At 34.8% G+C, this 20,575-nt stretch overlaps 1 protein-coding gene across 2 annotated transcripts in view; it reads right to left on the reverse strand.

Moving 5' to 3' along the window:
• The window catches only part of LOC110094524 (serine/threonine-protein phosphatase 2A 65 kDa regulatory subunit A beta isoform), a 36,615-nt gene extending 21,062 nt beyond the window's left edge, over positions 1-15,553 (reverse strand). Inside the window, exons 1-7 of one of the 2 annotated variants that reach the window (XM_020819771.2) lie at positions 15,291-15,553; positions 9,053-9,468; positions 7,886-8,132; positions 2,566-2,678; positions 2,322-2,401; positions 950-1,091; positions 737-817 (exon numbers count right to left, since the gene is read on the reverse strand). In XM_020819771.2, coding sequence (XP_020675430.1) covers positions 737-817; positions 950-1,091; positions 2,322-2,401; positions 2,566-2,678; positions 7,886-8,132; positions 9,053-9,445 — 1,056 coding nt within the window. In that variant the 5' untranslated portion in view covers positions 9,446-9,468; positions 15,291-15,553. Of the gene's footprint in view, positions 1-736; positions 818-949; positions 1,092-2,321; positions 2,402-2,565; positions 2,679-7,885; positions 8,133-9,052; positions 9,469-15,021; positions 15,162-15,290 lie in introns of those variants that run through there. The other variant, XM_020819772.2, reaches the window with a different exon arrangement.
• Between the last annotated feature and the right edge of the window lie 5,022 nt (positions 15,554-20,575).

Here is a 20,575-nt window from a genome sequence, read left to right on the forward strand (position 1 = left end):
CGGTCCTCCTCTCGAAAGAGGACCATTGCATCTTATTTGTTTGTATTTCCTTTCTTATCAATAAAAATCTGTTGCTTGTTGAATTTTTATTGGTTCGTTGGCTGTTTTTGATACCAAAGCGTATCACCCTTGTGCTAGAAAGCTTTGTTCATTTTCAACAAGCATGATCATCAAGTAAGAAGGTGAAAGAAAAAATCTTGAAGCATAAATGACAAGGACCAGCAATGGAACGGCAAGGCAAGGCAAATTGAGAAGGATAGAAATGACTGAAATGTGACCAACCAAATCTAATATGGATAGAATTCATAAAAATAGATGGCAAAGGAAAGTATAAGAACACAAAACATATCCCCTATAGGAGGTGAGAGGATGATAATGATGATAATAATAACCTAAGCCATAGATATTTTGTGCTAAAAGAAAGCAAATGGAATAGGTATATGTGTGGCAGAGTGGCGTTGCACCAAACTTATTAAGGGAAAAGTATAAACATTGAACAATTCTTATTTACCCTTTTCAGATAGACAAAAAAACATCTACCCAGGAAATGTTAAAAGAGAAACAACTAACAGCAAAAATTGGGAAAGGAAATACAAATAAGAACATATTTCAACAAATACATATGTGAATAAGTCAATTATCAGAAGTTATTTCCTTCACCAGAATACTAACAAGAACATCAGAAGTTATTTCCTTCAACAGAATAATAACAAGAACAGAGCAGGATAACTCATACTTTTCCTAAAACTGGTGCCATTCCCATGATCACTGACGCCAAGGCTGAGCGAACATGTTGGGATGAATCTGATGACAATTCCTGAATTTACAGCATGAAAAAGCATTAATAAAACTAAAAATAATAATAATGAAAGAAAATATTAGGATAATGAACCGGACAGAATTTAAATTAAAAGCACCAAAATATGCATGACAATCATGGAATGGATACCTTGACACAAGGAAGAATGTGTTGGATAGCTAGTGCAGGGCCCAAAATCTGGCAAAACTTTGTTACTTTGCCAGCAGCTGCTATGCGAACTTCTGCCTCATTATCACGGAGAAGTCTAACATAAGCCGGAACCAAATCCGACCTAGCACAAATAAAAAGTTTGAATCAACGGAAATAACTCCTAAGAGATAAAAGAAAGGCAAGAAACTTAGTGAATAATACATGATCTCTAATTCAAATATTGTAGAGGCCAATCACACGAGAAGTTAAAAGTCCAAAAAATACCACAGATTGAGTGCTTTGTCAACAATGTACAATCGAGAAGGATGAGACGTAAGCGGAAAAGAGGACCGTGTAAAAACTAACAGAATTTCATAAGATGAAAAAAAAAAAGCCTTCTTAGTGTCATATGAACAGATTATGCATTAAGGCATTCAAATAACTTTTAAAAGGGTATATACACACGCACGCATATATATAATTATCCTACTTATATATTTAACATCTAAAACTTTTTATTTACTCATATAGCACTTAATATGGTGGGACAAAGGCTTGATGTTGTTGTTGTTGTATATAGCACTTAATTATTTAAAAAGCATCAAAAATACCACCTTCCTCACCCTCTCAATAAACTTTCCATCACAATGTGTTAGAGTAAACTCCTCTTCTTCTTAACTCACCATCGATCTCGTCAATGCGCTTCCCTAGCGATATCCAATTACAATTTCCTCATCTCTTCTTTGTCATCAAGGGCTTTGCAATTTTGAGTAGGAGCAACAGGACAATTGGAATATAAGTTAGCAAAGTGATTGCTTAGTAAATAGGAAGTTTAAGGTTTTGAATATGTAAATAAGATAGTTTTAATTATTATGTATGTAAATCTCCCATTTTCAAAATTTAGAAGGCTATATCAACAATATTAAAACGTTCAAAACATTTACTAAAGAGAAAATTCAAAAAATGATAATAAATATTGAAAAAAAAAATAAGCTAAGCAATAAGTGCAGAAAAACCATATCAGAAACCACAGATACTGTGAGAAATGAAATGTATGAGGGAGGTATGAATGAATTTATTGGGAATAGTGTTGCCACAATACAACATATAAGAAAAAGGAACGAAAAAAAATCAAATAAAAGTTCTACATAGCATGAATTTGTTCCAGAGACTTCTTGTGGGACCAAGTGCACGTCTTTAAGTGAATACGAACCAACACAAGCATGCATAAATTTAGGTCAATTAGCTTATAGAAGTAGCAATATCTCAAAATATTCTCCCACATATGGGATAAACAGAATTTTAATAAATAAGAAAACTTATAAACGCAAATGTATTTCTATAACAATATACAATGCTTGCCAAACACTACCTCGTAGTTTCTGGACCAACAGCTTCACTTAGTTCATACAATTGATTAGCAACCATATAGCGAACACGCCATGATTTATCCTATTAAAAATTTAAAAAATACACATTAATGCAATAAAGTTGTCAGACTAATTAACTGAATATTTATTAACATCTGTTAGACAGTGTAGCTAAACAATTTTGAACAAATTCTTCTGGTTAATGCAAAGAAAAAATAATTCATAAACAGAACATAATAGACAAACCTGAGAGAAGTTGATAATAACTGGAAGTATGTGAGATACACACTCCTGGGGTTCTAACAGTTTTCCAAGAGCAGCGCATCCTTCAACAGCCAAGAGACGCACAGAATCTTGATCTAAATGAAAAATGACAAAATATATCAATAATGAGGTGTACATAACAATGAAACTAACAAGAAAAACTATAATGAGTAGTTATCAGACCTGGCAAAAGTCGTTAAAAAAAATCAACAAACCAAATGATTTGTAGATACTTACAGCCATGGTTTAAAATTGTGCAATAAAAGGCGCGCCTCGGCGCAATATGGCCCCTTTAAGCCTCAAAGCCCACGCAATAAGTTCAAGTTTTGAGGCTTACGCCTCAAGTTTACTGAGGCGCGCCTCTCCTCACATTTTTTAGGCGCCGCCTCTAAGAAAAAATAACTAACCTAATATATTTTTGTTCAGTTCTGACCCCCCAATTGCCGACGTGGATTGTCTAGTGAGATGTCGACGTGGCTTCAACATTTAAACCCTGGTAAAGATAAAATGGCAGAAAAATTTCACAGTTCACACGGCGTTTCGGTTTTCAACTTCCGGCATACGTTTCAAGCATTCACTCCGGAGCAATTTCAAGCATTCACTCAGTTCCTTCTAAGATGTCGTCACCCCAAAAAGAAAGGTAATTTGCTTGCATGTTTTCTGTTTAAGTTCTACGTATTTTATGTTTATGCTATGTGTATGTGTTTAGGGTTTTGAAGTTCTTCGTATTTTGTGCTTACACTATACGTATGCGTTCCTTCTCGAAACTTTTTAAATGTTTGATGTCATCGTATTTTCTCTGTATTTAGGGTTTATGTTGAAATTTGAAACTTAAACCCTAACTAAATTTTAACAATTAAACCCTAACAAACTTTTAAAATAAAGTAGTTTGTGTCAATGTTGCGTGTAGGATGTGCATACGCTGTGCATAAGTACTGAGTACTCTATGCGTATGTTGTGCGTACGCTATGCGTATGTTGTGCGAATTTTTTTACTTATTTTATATGTTACTAACCTTGATTTTTCATATATATGTTCGTCCTATTACCTATCGATGCTATGTTTCGACTTTTCGAACAATCTGAGAAAATTTTGCTCAGTAAATTTCTCCTGAAGACGTGGACAGATTGAACTGTTTAAATATTATACAATTTTTGTAATTTCCTGGGTTTGAGCAAAATGTCCCACTTATTTATGAGTTGATCTCAAGGTGGAATATTTCAAAGCAATGCTTTATTCTAAAAGGTCAACCTCTTCCTTTCACTGCTGATGAAGTGGCCCTTCTTGCTGGTCTGCCAAATAAATAAGAAGAAATATCCTAGTTTTCCTTAGCACATACATCAATTACATCATTGAAAATTAAGGCAGGCATGCTGGAGTTGAACAAGCAAAACCCCCCACAAACTATGTTAAGAACGTTTATTATGTATTTATGTTCAAATTTATTTTTTCAACTTAACAACTTTAAAACCTCTCGGTTGTTCAAAGAATAGCTAATAATGAAGATGATTTTTTGTCAATAAACTGAACAGTGTCGATTAGAGAATTTTTAACTGAGGGTTTAATAAGGCCTCCTCTAAGATTTCAAATAAGAAGTCAACATGTTATATCAACGGTTTTGTACCTCTGTTAATTATGAGTGTTAAGTGCTAACTGCTAAATTCATTCAAAATTTTATTTAATTTCAATAATTCATTTGCTAAAACTTTCTTTCATCTTAAGCAGGTTTGATTCCTGGAGTATACTTCTATTCATGCTCCTATGAATGCTGACAAAAGGCCTCGTTTACTACGATGGGTTGATGATATTGCATACACTACAGAGGTGGTTACTAATTTATTTGTTAATCTAAGGAAAAGTCAAATTTTTTGTCCTCCAGGGAGTTTCCTAAGCTGAAATTGATCTAATTAATATCAAGAAATATCCATCAGACAACCATCCATCCCTTGATTCCCCTCATGAAATAACCACCCATCAACGCACCCAAATCTCCCCATCATACCCCACCTCCTCAACAAGACCCCCACCAATCTCCTCAGCAACCACACTTAAGTTTTTCTGCTGAAGCATTGAATTCTCTCTAAGAAAGAATAATCAAATCCTGCCAAGAAACCTGCACAAAACTCTTTATTGAATTTGAAGGTAGGATGAGCAGAAAGTTTGAAAATCTAGCTAAAAAAGTAGAAGTTCTTGAGGTCAAGCTCAATAATTACATTGATCAGAGCAAATTATTTCCTCAGAAATGATCTGTTAGCTATTATACATCTTCCAATAAGAAACATAAATCAAACATCCCTCCCCCCATGTTGAAGAACATTTGGTTGTACAAGTTATGACAGATAATGCAAGTGCTTACAAGGCTGCAGGTAAAGAACTTATGGAGAAGAGAAAAAATCTATATTGGACTCCATGTGCTGCACATTGCATAGATCTGATTCTTGAGAAGCTTGGGGAGCTACCTCAACATAAAAATGCACTTAATAAAGCAAAAAAAATAACCAAGTTTATTTATAACCACTCATGGGTTCTAGCACTTATGAGAAAATTTTCAAAGAAAGAAATTCTAAGGCCAGCAGCAAAAGATTTTCCACTGCTTACATGACCTTAGAGAGCATACTGGATGCTAGACAACTTTCAGAGGCTATGTCCACATCTACACAGTGGTTGAGTTGTGCTTGGGCGAAAAAGGCTGAGGGAAAAGAGATTAGAAAAATTGTTTTAAATGACAGATTTTGGCAAAGTGTCTTATATGTCATTGCAATCACTAGACCTTTAGTTTATGTTTTAAGGATAGTGGATGCTGAGAAGAAGCATGTAATGGGTTTCATCTACAATGCCATGGATGAAGCCAAAGAGATGATTGCCTCCAACTTAGGAGGCAATGAGAGAAGCTTTAGGGAAATTTAGAATATTATTGATAATAGGTGGGAGCTACAGCTTCACCGACACTTGCATGCAGCTAGCTATTACATAAACCCTCAATATCGATATTCAGAGAAGAAGTCTACAAACCCTGAAATAAAGTTGAGATTGTATCATTGCATAGATCATCTAATAAGTGATGCAACTAAAAGATCAAATGCTGACATGCAATTGATACCTTTTAGGAACAAAGAAGGCTTTTTTTTATTACAGCAATCAAAGGATACAATTATCAAACGATCTCCAAGTGATTTTATTTGATGTTTAAACATTCATTTAAAAGTTATTTTTTCGCACTAATTAAACTCTCTTATATAAATATTAGTTGAATGGTCGATTCAATTTGGTGATGGGACTCCAGAATTGCAGCGTTTTGCTGTGAAAGTTTTGGGTTTGACATGATCTTCATCTGGCTGTGAAAGAAATTGGAGTATCTATAATCAAGTACATACAAAGAGAAGAAATCGCTTGTCCGACATTGAGGATGAATTCACTGGTGTACATTATGTACAATATGAGACTCAGAGATAAGAATTTGGAGAAAAAAAGATTAATGGATGATGAAGATCATTTGCTTTGTGAGGATGTGGCAACTGATGATGAGTGGTTTGTAGATGATGAAGTTGAAGTAATGCCGTCTAAATTACAAGACGAAGATTTAAATGTTGATTTCTTTGATGGTCTTAAAGCATCTACATCAACCACAACTCAAGAACAAATCAAAAAAGGTATATAAATAATATATTTTTCTTAGACTTTTATTAATGTATTACACTATTATTTATTATGATATTGTTCAAAAATATTTAGGAAAGAGGAAGATAACTAATAATGAGGAAGGAGCTGATTGGGAGACATTGGACTCTATATGAGAGGAGGAAGAGGAGAGAGCATTTCATCATAATGATGATTCAAATGAAGACCCCCTTAGTAATGACTGATGACAGTATTGATGACTAGTGAGTTCTTATGTGATATGTCAATGTCATTGCTTATCTTGTGCATTTTTATGTTTTATATATTACTCATTAGTATATACAAAATTTATCATTTTATGTTTATGCAATTTTTTGATTTTGAGTCTTACGCCTCAAAACGCCTTAAGGCTTACGCCTCGCCTCACGAACGAAAAATGCCTCAATACCCGATTACGCAATTTTAAACATTGCTTACAGCCGGCATCAGAGTTGAAGAAACAAAAAATCATAATAAATTTAGATACCACAACTCACAAAAAATGCAAAAAAAAAAAGTACAAGTGAGTTATAGAATCCAGCTTACAAGAATAATATTCAAAGGATGAATCAGACTTGTCAGGATACAAAAGATAACGAGAACTTTCTCAGCAGCAATGATTTTCTACTAGGAGACAACAACTTTAGCATTTGCTGTATCCAAAGAATTTTCTGAACAGTTACAGCTTTGTCCAGGGCTTGAAAAAACAGCTTAAATGCACAAAATCACCATTCACGTTAAATTAGTTCAGATTAATAGGGCATTAAATACTAGTGATTTTTCTCCCATTAAAGACATGCCTTATTTCTTGACGAGATGTGAAAAAGGGGCTTTACAATCTTAAACTAGCTAGTGTCCTTCCTCTGGTATTCCACTTACATAGCAAGCTAAGAAAACTGCCACAAATTCCTTTATAAAAAAATTAAAAAAAAAAAACTAGGGTCCAAATAAAACAAATAAGAATATCATTTAGATAAAATGTTCTGGGGACCCTTTAGCAAACAAAAATATAGTCAGGTACTTCATGTTATAGAAAGTTACAAACAGCTGTCTATTTAACAAAATTCTCTGTTTAGCACATCAGCTGTCTATTTAATGGCAATTATTATTCATGATCACAGAATCCGATCAAATGACTACACTAACCTAAATAATTTGTCATTTCTATTTTCATCGTTAGCCTTGTATCAACCATTTATAGTGGGCAGAGATGGTGGAGAAGAATTTAAAACAGGTACGATGAGTTGTATGATGACTTCAGATGGGGTGTTAGATGTTAAGGAGGGGCAGGACCAACAACATAGGTATTTGGTGGTTGCAAAGTACAATATGTAGTAGACGTCTGTAAAGAAAAAAAAATAACCTGTGAACTAATTTGCATCTATTTAATATGTAAAGATTCTATCAGTGCAATGGAACAGAACAAGACCTTTGAAGAAAAATAGGATCACAATATGATTCACTGAAATGAGGGGCCAAATTAGACGTCTGCAATTCATTTTTTAAGGCTAAAAAATATTTATTTCGCACTTCAATTTTCAATTGACTTCGCAAGTTTTAACGGCAAAAATAGCAACCACACTGTTGTATAGAAACCTGTCAACTCAAACTGGGAAAAGAAAAACAAGTGGTTGAAATAACATACCATCTTGAGTAAGATCCTCAAACATAGACATCACATCTGTCTTCAAGTGACTTTGTTCAACAGTACTTGCAAATTTTCCCAAGTTGGATGCAGCAGATCTTCTCACCATAGGCATGTCATCTTGACAAAGCTGACCATATATGGATCTTAGTTCAGCTTTCAACATATCAGGAGAACTTGGATAGGCGATATGGAACAAGCCACAAGAGGAAACTCGAGCTGTAAACCATTCACCAGCTGCTAATCTCTAGACATTGGCAACATGATCAAAATAAAAAATAAGTGAGGTTTCAAAGTACAAAATTTTATTTACTGTTTTCTATAGTACAGAGAGAATAAGAGAGGAGAGTGAGTTTATAAAAACAGAATAAGGAAATGACAGATAAAACTAAATAAGATTCAGAATAAGAAAACATGAATATATCTAAAAATTATCAAAAGAGCATAGAAAAACATTATGTATCTAAACAGACAAGATAACAACAATTGCTTCCATGTAACATACCTACTGCACATGTAAGATACAAATAATCATAAACTTTAAGAATCACATAATTTGCTGAATGTGAAGAAAAAGGAGATTTTGGTCCAGAAAGACTAGAAATAATAACTCATGTCCTCTACATATGGCAAATATATAATTTATCAAAGTTTGAAGAATCAATAGCTTTGAATCATGCTCCTGAAAGGTGTCAAGTTATATTTATTCACTTTCAACAAAAATCAAATATGAGAAAACATGAATTAAACTCGCAAATTTTAGAAAACTTTCGTATCAATATGAAATCTTACAACAACAACAACAACAAGCCTTTATCCCACTATGTGGGGTCGAATATGAAATCTTCATTGCCAGAAAAGTATAATATAATCAAAATGAAATAATAATTCAGATAAGAAAAAATAAGAAACAAACATCCTATTTTACCTCTCATTTCTCAAATTTGAAAACAACAAGGATGAAGATCTTTCTCTAAATAAAGGGAAATGGTGTGAATCAGTCTTAGGTTTCATATATAGCTTGCATGACAGCCATAGTTTCTCAACATCAAAATGTCATAATTTTCATTAAACATTGGAGTTAAAGTATGCAGGTACGAAAAAGGAAAATAGGAGAAAGACGGCCAATATAATAAAGCAAACATAAAGAAAGAGTAAACTTCTCACCTTCACCAAAGGAACAAACCAATCTACAATATCACTTTCCTTCATCTGAGACCCAATTCGACACAATGACTCAACAGCTTTATCCCTGACACAAGTTTCCTCCACAGAACACAAAGTCTCCAAAGGAGGAAGCAAAACATGAGCATATTCCACGCCTCCAACATATGGAATAAATACACCCAGCTCCTCCGCCATTGCAAGAAGTACTTCGTCGTCGTCATCATTGTTCTCACTGAGGAAAGGAATCAGCTCCTTCCTAGTTCTTTCTTCACCAAGCGCCCTTGCTATAGTGGAGAGCCTGCGGATGGAGTTCAATCTCAGCTGAATATCTTCATTTTTAAGTTCATCAATTAGAATAGCAATCGGATAGAGTGGCTCATCAAGCATAGCCATTACGCTTCACAAATCCCTTACAGCTGCAAGACAGGAAGGAAATAAAATCAAACTCACATTTTATACTGATAATTAGAGAATTACAAAATTGGAGCATGGATAAAGTGATAAGAGTAAGAAAATACAATATCAATATTTAATACTAGCAAACACCACCTCATTCTCCAAAAAGAATACCTACTACAAAAGAAAAGCAAGCATTTACCTGTGATAGTCAAGAGACCGTGGATCTATTATAATAAAAATTCAATTCCTAAGTATTTCATAGTCACATACCACCCAACTTTTTTATATTGAGTTATTTACAAACAAACAAAGTCGGGGTTTGTTTATTGTTTTAAAAAGGAATTTCACAAGTCAAAAATCATGAGAAATAGTTGCTATCACAAGCTAGTAATGAAATTTCCAATCAAAACAAATGTAGACTGATTTTATTCAACCCCTATGTAAAATATTTTGTGTTGCATATCAGAAAGAAAGAAAAAATTATTCCATTAGGCATCACAAATGAAGTTTATAAAACATCAAGTATGAGAAACATGTTATCCTATGCTCATGCTAATAATTCCAAATAAAGCCTCTATAAAGTGCAAAGTGTCAAACACTCCACTGAGAGGAGGGAAGGGCGGTGTAACAGAATGATCACGGCAGGGGTTAGGGTAGGGGAAATCAGGATGAAGTTGAAGTACCCCATTAAAAAAGAATGTTAAACAACTTCGCTTCCTAGGTCAGAAACTTTCATAAGTATACATTATAAATAAATAACCACATCAAACTGATGCCAACTTTATAACTAAAATGGCATATCGACAAACATCATAATATTATATCAATTAGTGAGAAGATGAACTAAATATTGAAGTTGAGCATCTATCCTGGGAATAAAACAGATAGTTAAAGTTGCTCATATAAACAAACGATGTTATCTCATTTTTCCAAAGCAAAAAAACTTGAGCAACAACATAAATACAAATTGCATGAGTTTTAATACTGAATTTTCCTTACTCAATGCTTATAATTTGATATAATTACAACTACTATCAGATCCCTGAGTCCAATGTTGAGAAAAATATAATCATTTTTCATTTTTATTTTCCCATAAAATGATGCCACCATTTTTTATAAATTGAACTTACAATTTTTTAAAAAAATAACGATCATACATGAACAGATAGCTTCCTTTCATATAGGTTCTCTTAACTTGAACTGTTATAAGAAATTAATGGATAAATACTTCATGAAGATTCCACCTAGGTCCTCCGAATAGCCATGTCACTGCTGTTAACTTTAACTTCTTTGAATACACAATGACTTACTGGAAATTGACTTTTAAAAGTGGTTCATGTTTCAATGCTCATTACTATCAGCATTGCATAATAAAGTTCAACTTTTCTTTTTAAAAATAGCCTTTGCATGTGCATATATCATATAAACAATTACAAAGGTTTGTATGACACCAAGAGGGGTTAAAACAACTACTACCAAAGTCACTTGCATAAGAATAAGTGAGCTCAGACATGTTGGTAGAAATTCCTCAATTGCTCCCATTATGCATAAACAGATTATAAATAGTTTGCCTCCTTAAAGCATTCAAATCGTTCCTTAGTTCATCTAGATAATGTATTTCTACATTTATCCATGTTTTTTAATAATCTTATTTGAAATTTCATAAATAAAGAATACAATTGAAAATTATTGCTTCATTCATGACAATGGAAGAGTGTAACAAGACATATTTTTGCATATATCTACAGATGAAATTTAAGAAGCCATATTAGGGTACACCATTTCATCATTTTTTACCGCATCTGTTACAAGCTTTCAACAGAAAATAGTAGTGAAAAGAATTAAAATCCAATGTAAACTATATATTTCAATATAAAGAAATAGATTTGTTACTTAGACACTATGATAACCATCAATGTACTTGTTATATCCCAACACGGACCGAACTAGCCCGGGACTTTTCACGAATGCAAGCAAGCCGCCCCGCTCTCTTCCGCGCGAACCAAAGCCAAGCTCCCCTCCTTCGCACGCAAGCGAGCCAAACAGCCTTTTTCGGCCGCAAATCTCCCTCCAATCGCTATTCCTTCCATATTCGTCAGATCTTCACGCTGGATGCCTTCCTTTTTATCATTTAAGATGAATAGGTGAACCTAGGACATCATTCTAAACCCCCTCTTTCCTCCCTCGTAGCAGCCGCCACAACCCTTCCTTCTCCCCCTTCCTTGCTTCTTTCTCGCAACAGCGCCTACAGCATGTTTCTCCTTCAATAGTAAGCTTCTTCATCTTCTCTTCTCACCTCCCTTTATTTTATTTTCTTCTTTGTGTTTATCAAGTTGTATAATCATGTTTCATTCCCTCATTTCATTAGTTTTATTTAGATTTTATTTCAGTTTTATTTTATTTTATCAATTTAGCTTGCTTTAGGAAGAAGCTTTATACGTGTTGATGTTTCGAATCGACCTAACCCTGTTTTATCTTGGATATTTTCAAACTTCGTTGTTTATGGCATAAATCTTTCAAGCATGGTTATTAATATCTAATGTATTTTTAGGTTTGATTTATAAGTTTTATGTTACAAACATTTGTTCCCTTTAGCATCATCTTCAATGTTAAATTACAATTTATTGTTTGTAGGACCCTTTGAGTTTTATCTTTGAGGCGTGAGCAGTGAAGCATCTTTTGGGCTTTGAGTTGTGTCACTCGCCTAGATGTAAGCATTGTTATTTATATTTGTGTAAACGTACTAATCTTTGTTAAGGATGCAATCCATGCCAATTGTAGAAGGCTCTCTTATAAATATTTAGATGAGTCCTATGTTGAATTCATTAGCATAATAATACATGTACTAACCTTCTTTATCGTTCATAATGAATCAGCTTAGGTATAAACATAACTTTACCTTGTATCTTTTGGGCTTTGAGTTGTGACATTCGCCTAGATGTAAGCATTGTTATTTATATTTGTGTAAACGTACAAATCTTTGTTAAGGGTGTAATTCATGCCAATTGTAATAGGCTCTCTTATAACTATTTAGATTAGTCCTATGTTGAATTCATTAGCATAATAATACATGTAGTAACCTTCTTTATCGTTCATAATGAATCAGCTTAGTGGTAAACATAACTTTACCTTGATTTATTCATCATTAGTTCTTATTCATGTAAGTTAAATTTATATATTGGAAAAGTTAAATTTATCTAATTAAGCTTTGTTAAATAAAATGAACCTCATTCCCACAAATCATAACAAATATACAAATCATATATGACATATTGATTTATATAATATGTGTTGGTCATTCATAAAAGCAATTATCTTGTATGATTGTATGCATGTCGATGGAATCCTATTTGTTTTTAGCTAGCCAAGGTCGATATGCCCCCACAGTGACGACTCTACAGGAAATTAATGGATTTCCTTGTGTTGGTGTCTACCTTCTCGATATGGGTATATGATGAACCGACCATAAATATATATGTTTAAATGTAAGAAAATGTAAGTAAATATGAATTGGAAATAATAAATAATTGTATATCATTTTGAGGTATGATGATACCTAGTATGATTGCACTTTCAGGCATTAAAATAATTGCATTAATAGTGATTTACCACATACATTAATATCACAAGCATATTAGATCTTTGTTGTAGGAAACATGGCATGTGTTGGTGCTATTTGCTTTGATGACTTAAAGTTGTTACTTCTACCCTTAGTTGTCCATATTGCATGCCCCACTCATTTGTTATTTATGCTTTGATAGATAGTAATTACTTGTTAAGTTTGATTTATCAAACTCACCCATTACCTTTTTTTAGCTGGTCATATAAGCGTGTTTTGTTGAATGTCACCTCAGGAGCAGGGTTCCTATCATTATACTATATTTTGTTGTAGTAGTTTATTATGTTATGTTTATGATTTTTGTGGGTTGGGAAGATTCGTTCCTGCATTTCGTTCTATTTATATTGGCTTGTATCAGAACTCTTATTATTAAATGTTTTGGATATTTAAACTTCTATTAATGAATTGGATCCTTATTCACTTCCTCCGTTTACTCTAATGTATATATGTATCCTTTGAATATACATATTCTCTTTCTGAATACAAAATAGGTTTTCTTATTCATTCACCATGCGTCCCATGTTGTCGGGGTGTACCGCCTTCCGGACTCAGGGTATGATAGTATTAAACCATACCTTGAATACCTAAAACATCATACAAAATGCTACATTAAAATAATTCAATAAAAATTAAATTTAATTATTAAAGATACTATTTATTCTGGCCTATATTATTGTATTGTGCATAAAGGTACAAGCTCAATTATGTCGAACAATAAGCAACATGCCACATGAAGTAAGAATTAAGAATTCAATAAACATGGGATATACAAATAAGATTACTATAATGAGTATTGCTATGGTGACCAACTCATGGCCCCTTAAAAAAACCTTCATGCCATTGGATGAACGATAAGTTGCATGCATATGCCACACATGTCATTTATAGGCAATCCAAAAACTGAATCATTCAAAACACTTTAAATGCATTAACCTTCCTTATCATGCAACTTTATTCCAAAAAAAAAAAAAATCAAACTGCCATCTAGACAAAATGAATTCTCAAAAATATGAAGCAAGAGAAAAATGTTTCCATCAGAAATTGTAGCACATGAAAAAAGTAAAACAACATTTTTCTTGAATTAACATTTTAGCTTCATAGCACCTAAAATGATCAATTAGAGCTTTTGGTGAAAAGAACTCCCGCTCCAAAGAAATCATGTACAATAAAATCATAATTCTAACACATAAGTTGCCCAAAAGAGCAAAATACGATAAAAGGAGGTTACTATTGCCTAAATAAGACATTAAAATTAAATGTTCACGGTAGAGAATGATTAATATAGCAATCACTAACGAAATGTATCTAGGTGCTTGCAGCATTTGATGTCATGTACCAAACAAAACGAAGCTATAACCCCAACTTCAATTTAAAATATATCTCAAACAAAAAATGCTTTCCATTCATTCAAATATGAAGCTTCAGGGAGAATAGGCCGCTCAAGATTTCACCGACCCAAAATAATGCACTGAAGTCAAACAAACAGATCTAGATCCTTTTTTCCACGAATCCATCCCTAGAACAAACGCTCAACCAAAACCTATAAAACCTATACACATTCCGTAACTCCAGCAGGTGACCAAAAAATCACAAGAACCACATAACATGATCTAAACCAATATCTTCCAGGAAAACCAGATAAATCCGTCGACAATTCCTCCGCCAATTCATTCTCCCAAACCCCAAAAATGCCCTAATCCCGACAGACGCGCTCAGGAACAAAGACAGGCGCCGACTCCGTTAGATCGATTCCGTTTAAAGGATATTGTGCACGAGGGCAGGAAGAGATGGTTAGAGGGAAACATTACCCGGCTATGCAATGTTGGTCGGAAAGTCCCGCGAGACGGCAAAAACAAATAGCGAGAGAGATAAGCAAATTCAAGAAGATCTCATTTATTTTCCGGAAACGGGATGATTAACTGTCAAGGTTGTAGAGAATCCAAGCTCTTACCTGTAATCGCGAAGAAGACGACTAATCCTATGAATCGATCGGGAGCGTGCGTGCGTGCGAGCGAGAGAGATCAGTCGCGGCAACCGATTTATCGTAGGATTCAAGTCGGATTTACGCTAAATCCAGCCAAACGGTTTTTGTGCGCGCGTTAAATACCGGGATTCCGTAAATCCCGGATTTACGGCTTAAATCCCGGATTTACTAAATCCCTCGGTTCGGCGGATTTAACGGAATTTAGCCGAACAAGCGTGCGAAAGGGAGAAAGTTACCTTCACAGCCAGCGAACTCCCGTTCTTGCTTCCGATCAAAATGTCGTAACTTCCGATCCGACAGGAAGGGAAAATCGTAGAAGGAACGAAGTCGAATAGCCACGAAGGAGCCGAAGAAGCGACGCGTGCAATCTATACACCTCCTGCAAAAGCAACGAAGCCGAACAGCAACGACGAAAAGAGAAGCTGAAAGGCAAACCCTAGACGTCGAAGGGAATTTTTATTGCTTCTGGCGAGGAATACCGAGCATAACGAGTGTGTGCGGAGCGCCTGAGCACGGTACCGAGTAATTTAATGAACTGACATTTTGTTATTGTTCGTTATTGGATTCCGGATGCATTCGGTAATCTAACGGAATAATCACTCCGTAAGAGCGAAGTCGAAAAGATCTTTATTTACTCAGCCTCGCGCTTCGTTTTTGGCCCGGTCCGTCTATACCCCGCGTCCACGCGATTTAATCGAGCCGGCTCAATGAGTACTGGAGCGGGACAGTATCGAACTCGAGCTTCATAATAAACTGAACTCGAATTTCAGGTCGAACTCGAGCTCCATACTTCATAAATTCGACTCGTGAGCTTCTTAACGAGTCGAGCTCGAGCCAGCTCATAAACCGAATTGATTCATTTGCACCCCTAATTCGAGCTGTCTACCCTATTAAAAGACGAGTTAGTTGTAAAGTTATAATTATAGGTTGATTTGATTTTTTTTTAATAATTTATAATCTTTAAATTTAATTGACATAGTTGGCTTGATGTAACAAATATACATCACATATAGTGCATTATATGATGGGAATTGAAAGAATCAGAATTGACATGTTTGTCCGGTCGACGGGACCATAATCGACGGGTAACTGAAGTCGGAAAGATCGTAGTCTGGTGACGGTGGTCAAAAGGATAGTAGTCAGCATGTGACGGAGGTCAGAAAGGTTGTTGTCTAGCGACACGGGTCAGAAGGACGGTAGTCTGATGACGGAGGTCGAAAGGACTATAGTTGGTGGGCGACGGACGTCTAAAGGACCATAATCAGCGTTCGACGGGTCAGAAATACAGTTATCATGTGAAGGAGGTCAGAAAAACCTTAGTCAGCAGGCGATGAAGGTTAGAAAGACTATTGTCTGGCAACAGAGGTAAGAATGACCATAGTCTGCGAGCAACAGAGGTCAGAAAAATAGTTATCAATTTACGGAGGAAGGAAGAATCGTTGTCGGTGGACGACAGTAGTCAAAAAGACCATTGTCTGGCGATGGAGGTCAAAAAAATCGTAGTCAGAGGGCGATAGTGGTCAGGAAGATCGTTGTTTGGCAACGGATGTCGGAATGATCGTAATCGAAGGGCGACAATAGTCAGCAGGACTATTGTTTGGTGATAAAGGCTGGAAAGATCATAGTTGAAGGGCGACGGTGATCAGAAAGACCATTATCTGGCAACGGAGGTCCGAAGAATCATAGTCGGAGGGCGACAGTGGTTAAAAAGACGGTTATCTAGCAACGGAGGTCAAAAAAATCATAATCAGTGGGTAATCAAGGTAAGAAAGACCATTGTCGGGTGGAAGTCCAATAATAATTGGAAGTCCGGTTTAAGTCTTGCATTAGTTGGTGGCTGAGAAGAAGTTCAACTTCAATTAGTCACCTGATGTAATTCTGGAGAAAGGTGCTGGCCGGGGGGAGGTTTGGCGAAAGCCAAACGTCATTCAGTGCTTGGGCAGAAGTCTGACGCCTTTCAGTAGCTAGGCGGAAGTCCGCCGATAGTCAGGTGGCCGTGGGAAAGTCCTACAGTGGTTGAGGAGAATTCTGGTGGTGAGAGAACTCTAGTTTCTCTCTCTTCCTTTTCTTCCTTAATTATGTCCGGCCGATAATTAAAAAATACAGTATACCTTAATTGTCTATGGCGGCAACTTCTTTCTATTTTGAGCTTATCGTCCTGGCCGATACATGTATCGTCCAGGCCGATATGTTAATGTCGGCTGCCTTAATTAAGAATTCATATTTAGACTTTCTGTTTTAAGCCTGATCGTCCAAGACGATGTAAATATCGTCATGGTCGATATGAGTAAAAACAGAAATTCTAATTCTCTCAAGTGTGTGTGTGTAGGGTTACTTAGCATCAGTCTCTTTGACCATTACAAATAGACTCAAGAAGAAAAAAAAACAAAGTACAGACTGAATCAACCCTAAACCTACGCAATCTTGAGCTGGCTTCGTTTGTTCGTTCGATCTTCGATTCCTGAAATGTTAGAAGCTACAGGAAGTCCAAGTGTTTGTCAATCATCAAAACATAAGTCATGAAAATAGATTTGCAACAATAGATTATTTAATGGGCATTTGAATGTTTTAATGATATCAGAATTTGGCGATTTTAGGCTCATTGGACTCGACTCATCAAGCCACTCTATTTGACAATAAGCATGTCACATTTGAAGTTTGTTTGGCCATCCAATTTATGGATTGAACCTTCCAAATGTGCTTCGGGTCTTCGATTTGGTCCAATTTGGGCTTAGATTGAGTCAAATTTGGTGTTGTTGGGGTTTGTTTTTTCAAGCCGTTCAATTCGACTAAAGTTTGCTAAAATCAGAGTTCAAATGGTCCCAAATTTAATTTTGAAAGTTTCCACCTTGATTTTGCTAAAATCGGATATTTGTGCCCGATCAAGATAATTTTTTGATAATATATCAGTTGCTCCGTATTTTTGGACGTTGAAGCCTGCAAAGTTCGCAAATATAGGTCATATCATTTGAAATTGTTCGAATAGCAAAATTATAATTTTTGAGAAATTACGAGGTGCGGTCGCTCCCTCCACTTCAATGTGGACCTCCACTCGGGGCCGTGAGCCAAGTAAAAATACATTTAATTATAAATTGAGTGTGTTTTGAAGTTGGTGCGTTGATTGGAGCAAAATTTTTGAAAAATTACATCCCAAAATATTTGAAGTTGTCCAAAATTCATTATAAAAGCACCATTGAGCTCTGGAAGTGGAAAAATTGGATCTTGAACGTTGAAAAATGGTTCCGGTGATCCTAAAAATGTCTGATTTGGGTTAGGCAGATGAACAGGCCGGCAGTCATTGTCGGAAGAGACATAACGGCACGCCCTTCAGGGCGCGCAATTCTAAGCATGCTATTTTTAAAAAAATTTGATGGGTCCACATTTTTTTAGCGGGCGAGCTATAGTGCATCCCACCTCTTTTTTTAAGAGAAATGATTTTTTAACATAGAACTTTTTTTTTTCTTTTTGAGAGTTTTTTTAAAGAATATTCATTCTTAGAATATTCTTGAAATATTTTTAGAACATTCTTATTCCTAAAGAATATTCTAGAAATATTTTTAAAATATGCTGATAATGTTGAGGTTCATCCAGGTCTACATTATAGAGAAGAGTCCGAAAGGATTTTGGCATATGATGTGAGACAATTGAGAAGCAAATAAATTCCTATGGTTAAGGTGCAGTGAAAGCATAGGACAGCCATATAGGCTACTTGGGATAAGAAATCTGATGAGGCAGTTGTATCCATGTGTATTCTGACTAATTCTGCTTTGCTTTGGGAATGTCGAGGAAGACATTTTTCTTAAGGTGGGTAGATTGTGAAACCCCTTTGAATTTTAAAAAAAAATTTTTTGGTTGACCTAGAGAAGTCCAAATCACAAAACGTCTTCGCCGGAACATTTATGATGTCATGTTTTAGCTTTCCAAATTTTTCATAATTTTTGGGCACTATTGAAATTTCTTAAAAAATCGACACCTATAGGTACAAAGTGGGGGTTTTGGGATCATTAGGTGTCCGTTTTGGAAACTGATTTCACCATAATTTTTAAATAAAATTTTTTAAATTACGAATATTTTTCTGTAATTTTTGAAATCTCTAAAAGAACTTTCATAAATTTTCAATTGAAAAATTAATTATAACATTATTATTATATATTATTTTAAAAACAAAATTGAAAATATATAATTCCACTATTATATTACATGAGAAGCTTTGTTTTTTTATTTTTTTTTCGGTTTTAAGCTCAAACAGAGAATCGGCTTGAGGGAGGTTGAGAGAAAGAGAAGTGAGAGAGGATGGAATTCGATTTTTGGGCGTCTTCGGGCCCTTTTTGTCTGTCGACGCAGTTGGGAAAGTTGTTCGTCCTGAGGTAAGGCATATTATGCTCATTTCAATTTTCAAAAATGTGAAAATTTTAGTGAATATTTCAATTAAAATTTTGTATCCGTTAGCGAAAAACGGGGATAACTTTGTACCGGTAAAACTTTCACCGCGTAACTTTTTGTATGTTGTAGATATTATAATTATACACATTTTGAATATTTTCTAGAAATTTTTCACCAGGGGTTTTGAAATTTACGGGTTTTTAGTGAATAAAAAATTATCGGGATTTTAAAAAATAGTGCAATAGTACAATAAAAGTCTTAAAACATTATTTTACACAATCTCTGGTAATTTGGTAATTTTCTTAAAATGTGCATTTTTGCCTAGTTGGATTTTATGTTACCTAGGGATATCTGATGTATTCTGGTGCTATAAGCATAATTAAAAAGGGAGTCATAAGGGGTCAAAATTCTTTGAGATTTTGTTTGAGTCGAGGAAATGTGATCTGAACTACTCTGTGATATAAATTACAATTTATTCATTTGGTATGTACTGTTATCTGAATCATATAATAACTACAATGCATTTATTACATTTTCTAGTTTTGTGATTCTCAGTTTAGTGATTTATTTATAATTAACTGCTTTTAATTATTCATTAATTATTTAGTAAAAATTTTGATAAAAGAATATTTAAAAATTTAGATTGGTTTATATGGCTTGCTGACCTGTTGTAGCTCAAAGTGGTTTTACTTTTGATTTTCAGAATCTGGTAAGAGAAAAGAGGTTGCGGACTAGCTGTTCAGGATCAGATTTGAGGTCATAGCTATTTTGCTATTTTTATTTTTATACAGTCATGATTAATTTAATTTTCAATTATGTAGCTCTTACTTGTAGTCATGTACTATAGTGTATATATTTATTTTGATGAACGAAAGAAATTTTATGGATGAGTTTTTAGTATTTGGATATTTTAGTAGCTCTGTGGTTCATCATTGTTTAAATGAATATCGACAAAAAATCTGAAATAATTCCAAAACTAGATCTTGAGGTTTGCCTGTGTAATATCAAAATCTGCTCCAGGATCGTCCAGGACGATCTGGGATCGTCCTGGGACGATCAGTTGAGAATTTGCTCCAGAATTTGCCCAGATTTGCTCCAGGTGTTTTTCTGTAGGCATCGTCCAGGCCGATCGAGGCAT

The sequence above is a fragment of the Dendrobium catenatum genome, unplaced genomic scaffold (assembly GCF_001605985.2).
Source record: "Dendrobium catenatum unplaced genomic scaffold, ASM160598v2 fragScaff_scaffold_1076, whole genome shotgun sequence".
Taxonomy (NCBI): Eukaryota; Viridiplantae; Streptophyta; class Magnoliopsida; order Asparagales; family Orchidaceae; genus Dendrobium; species Dendrobium catenatum.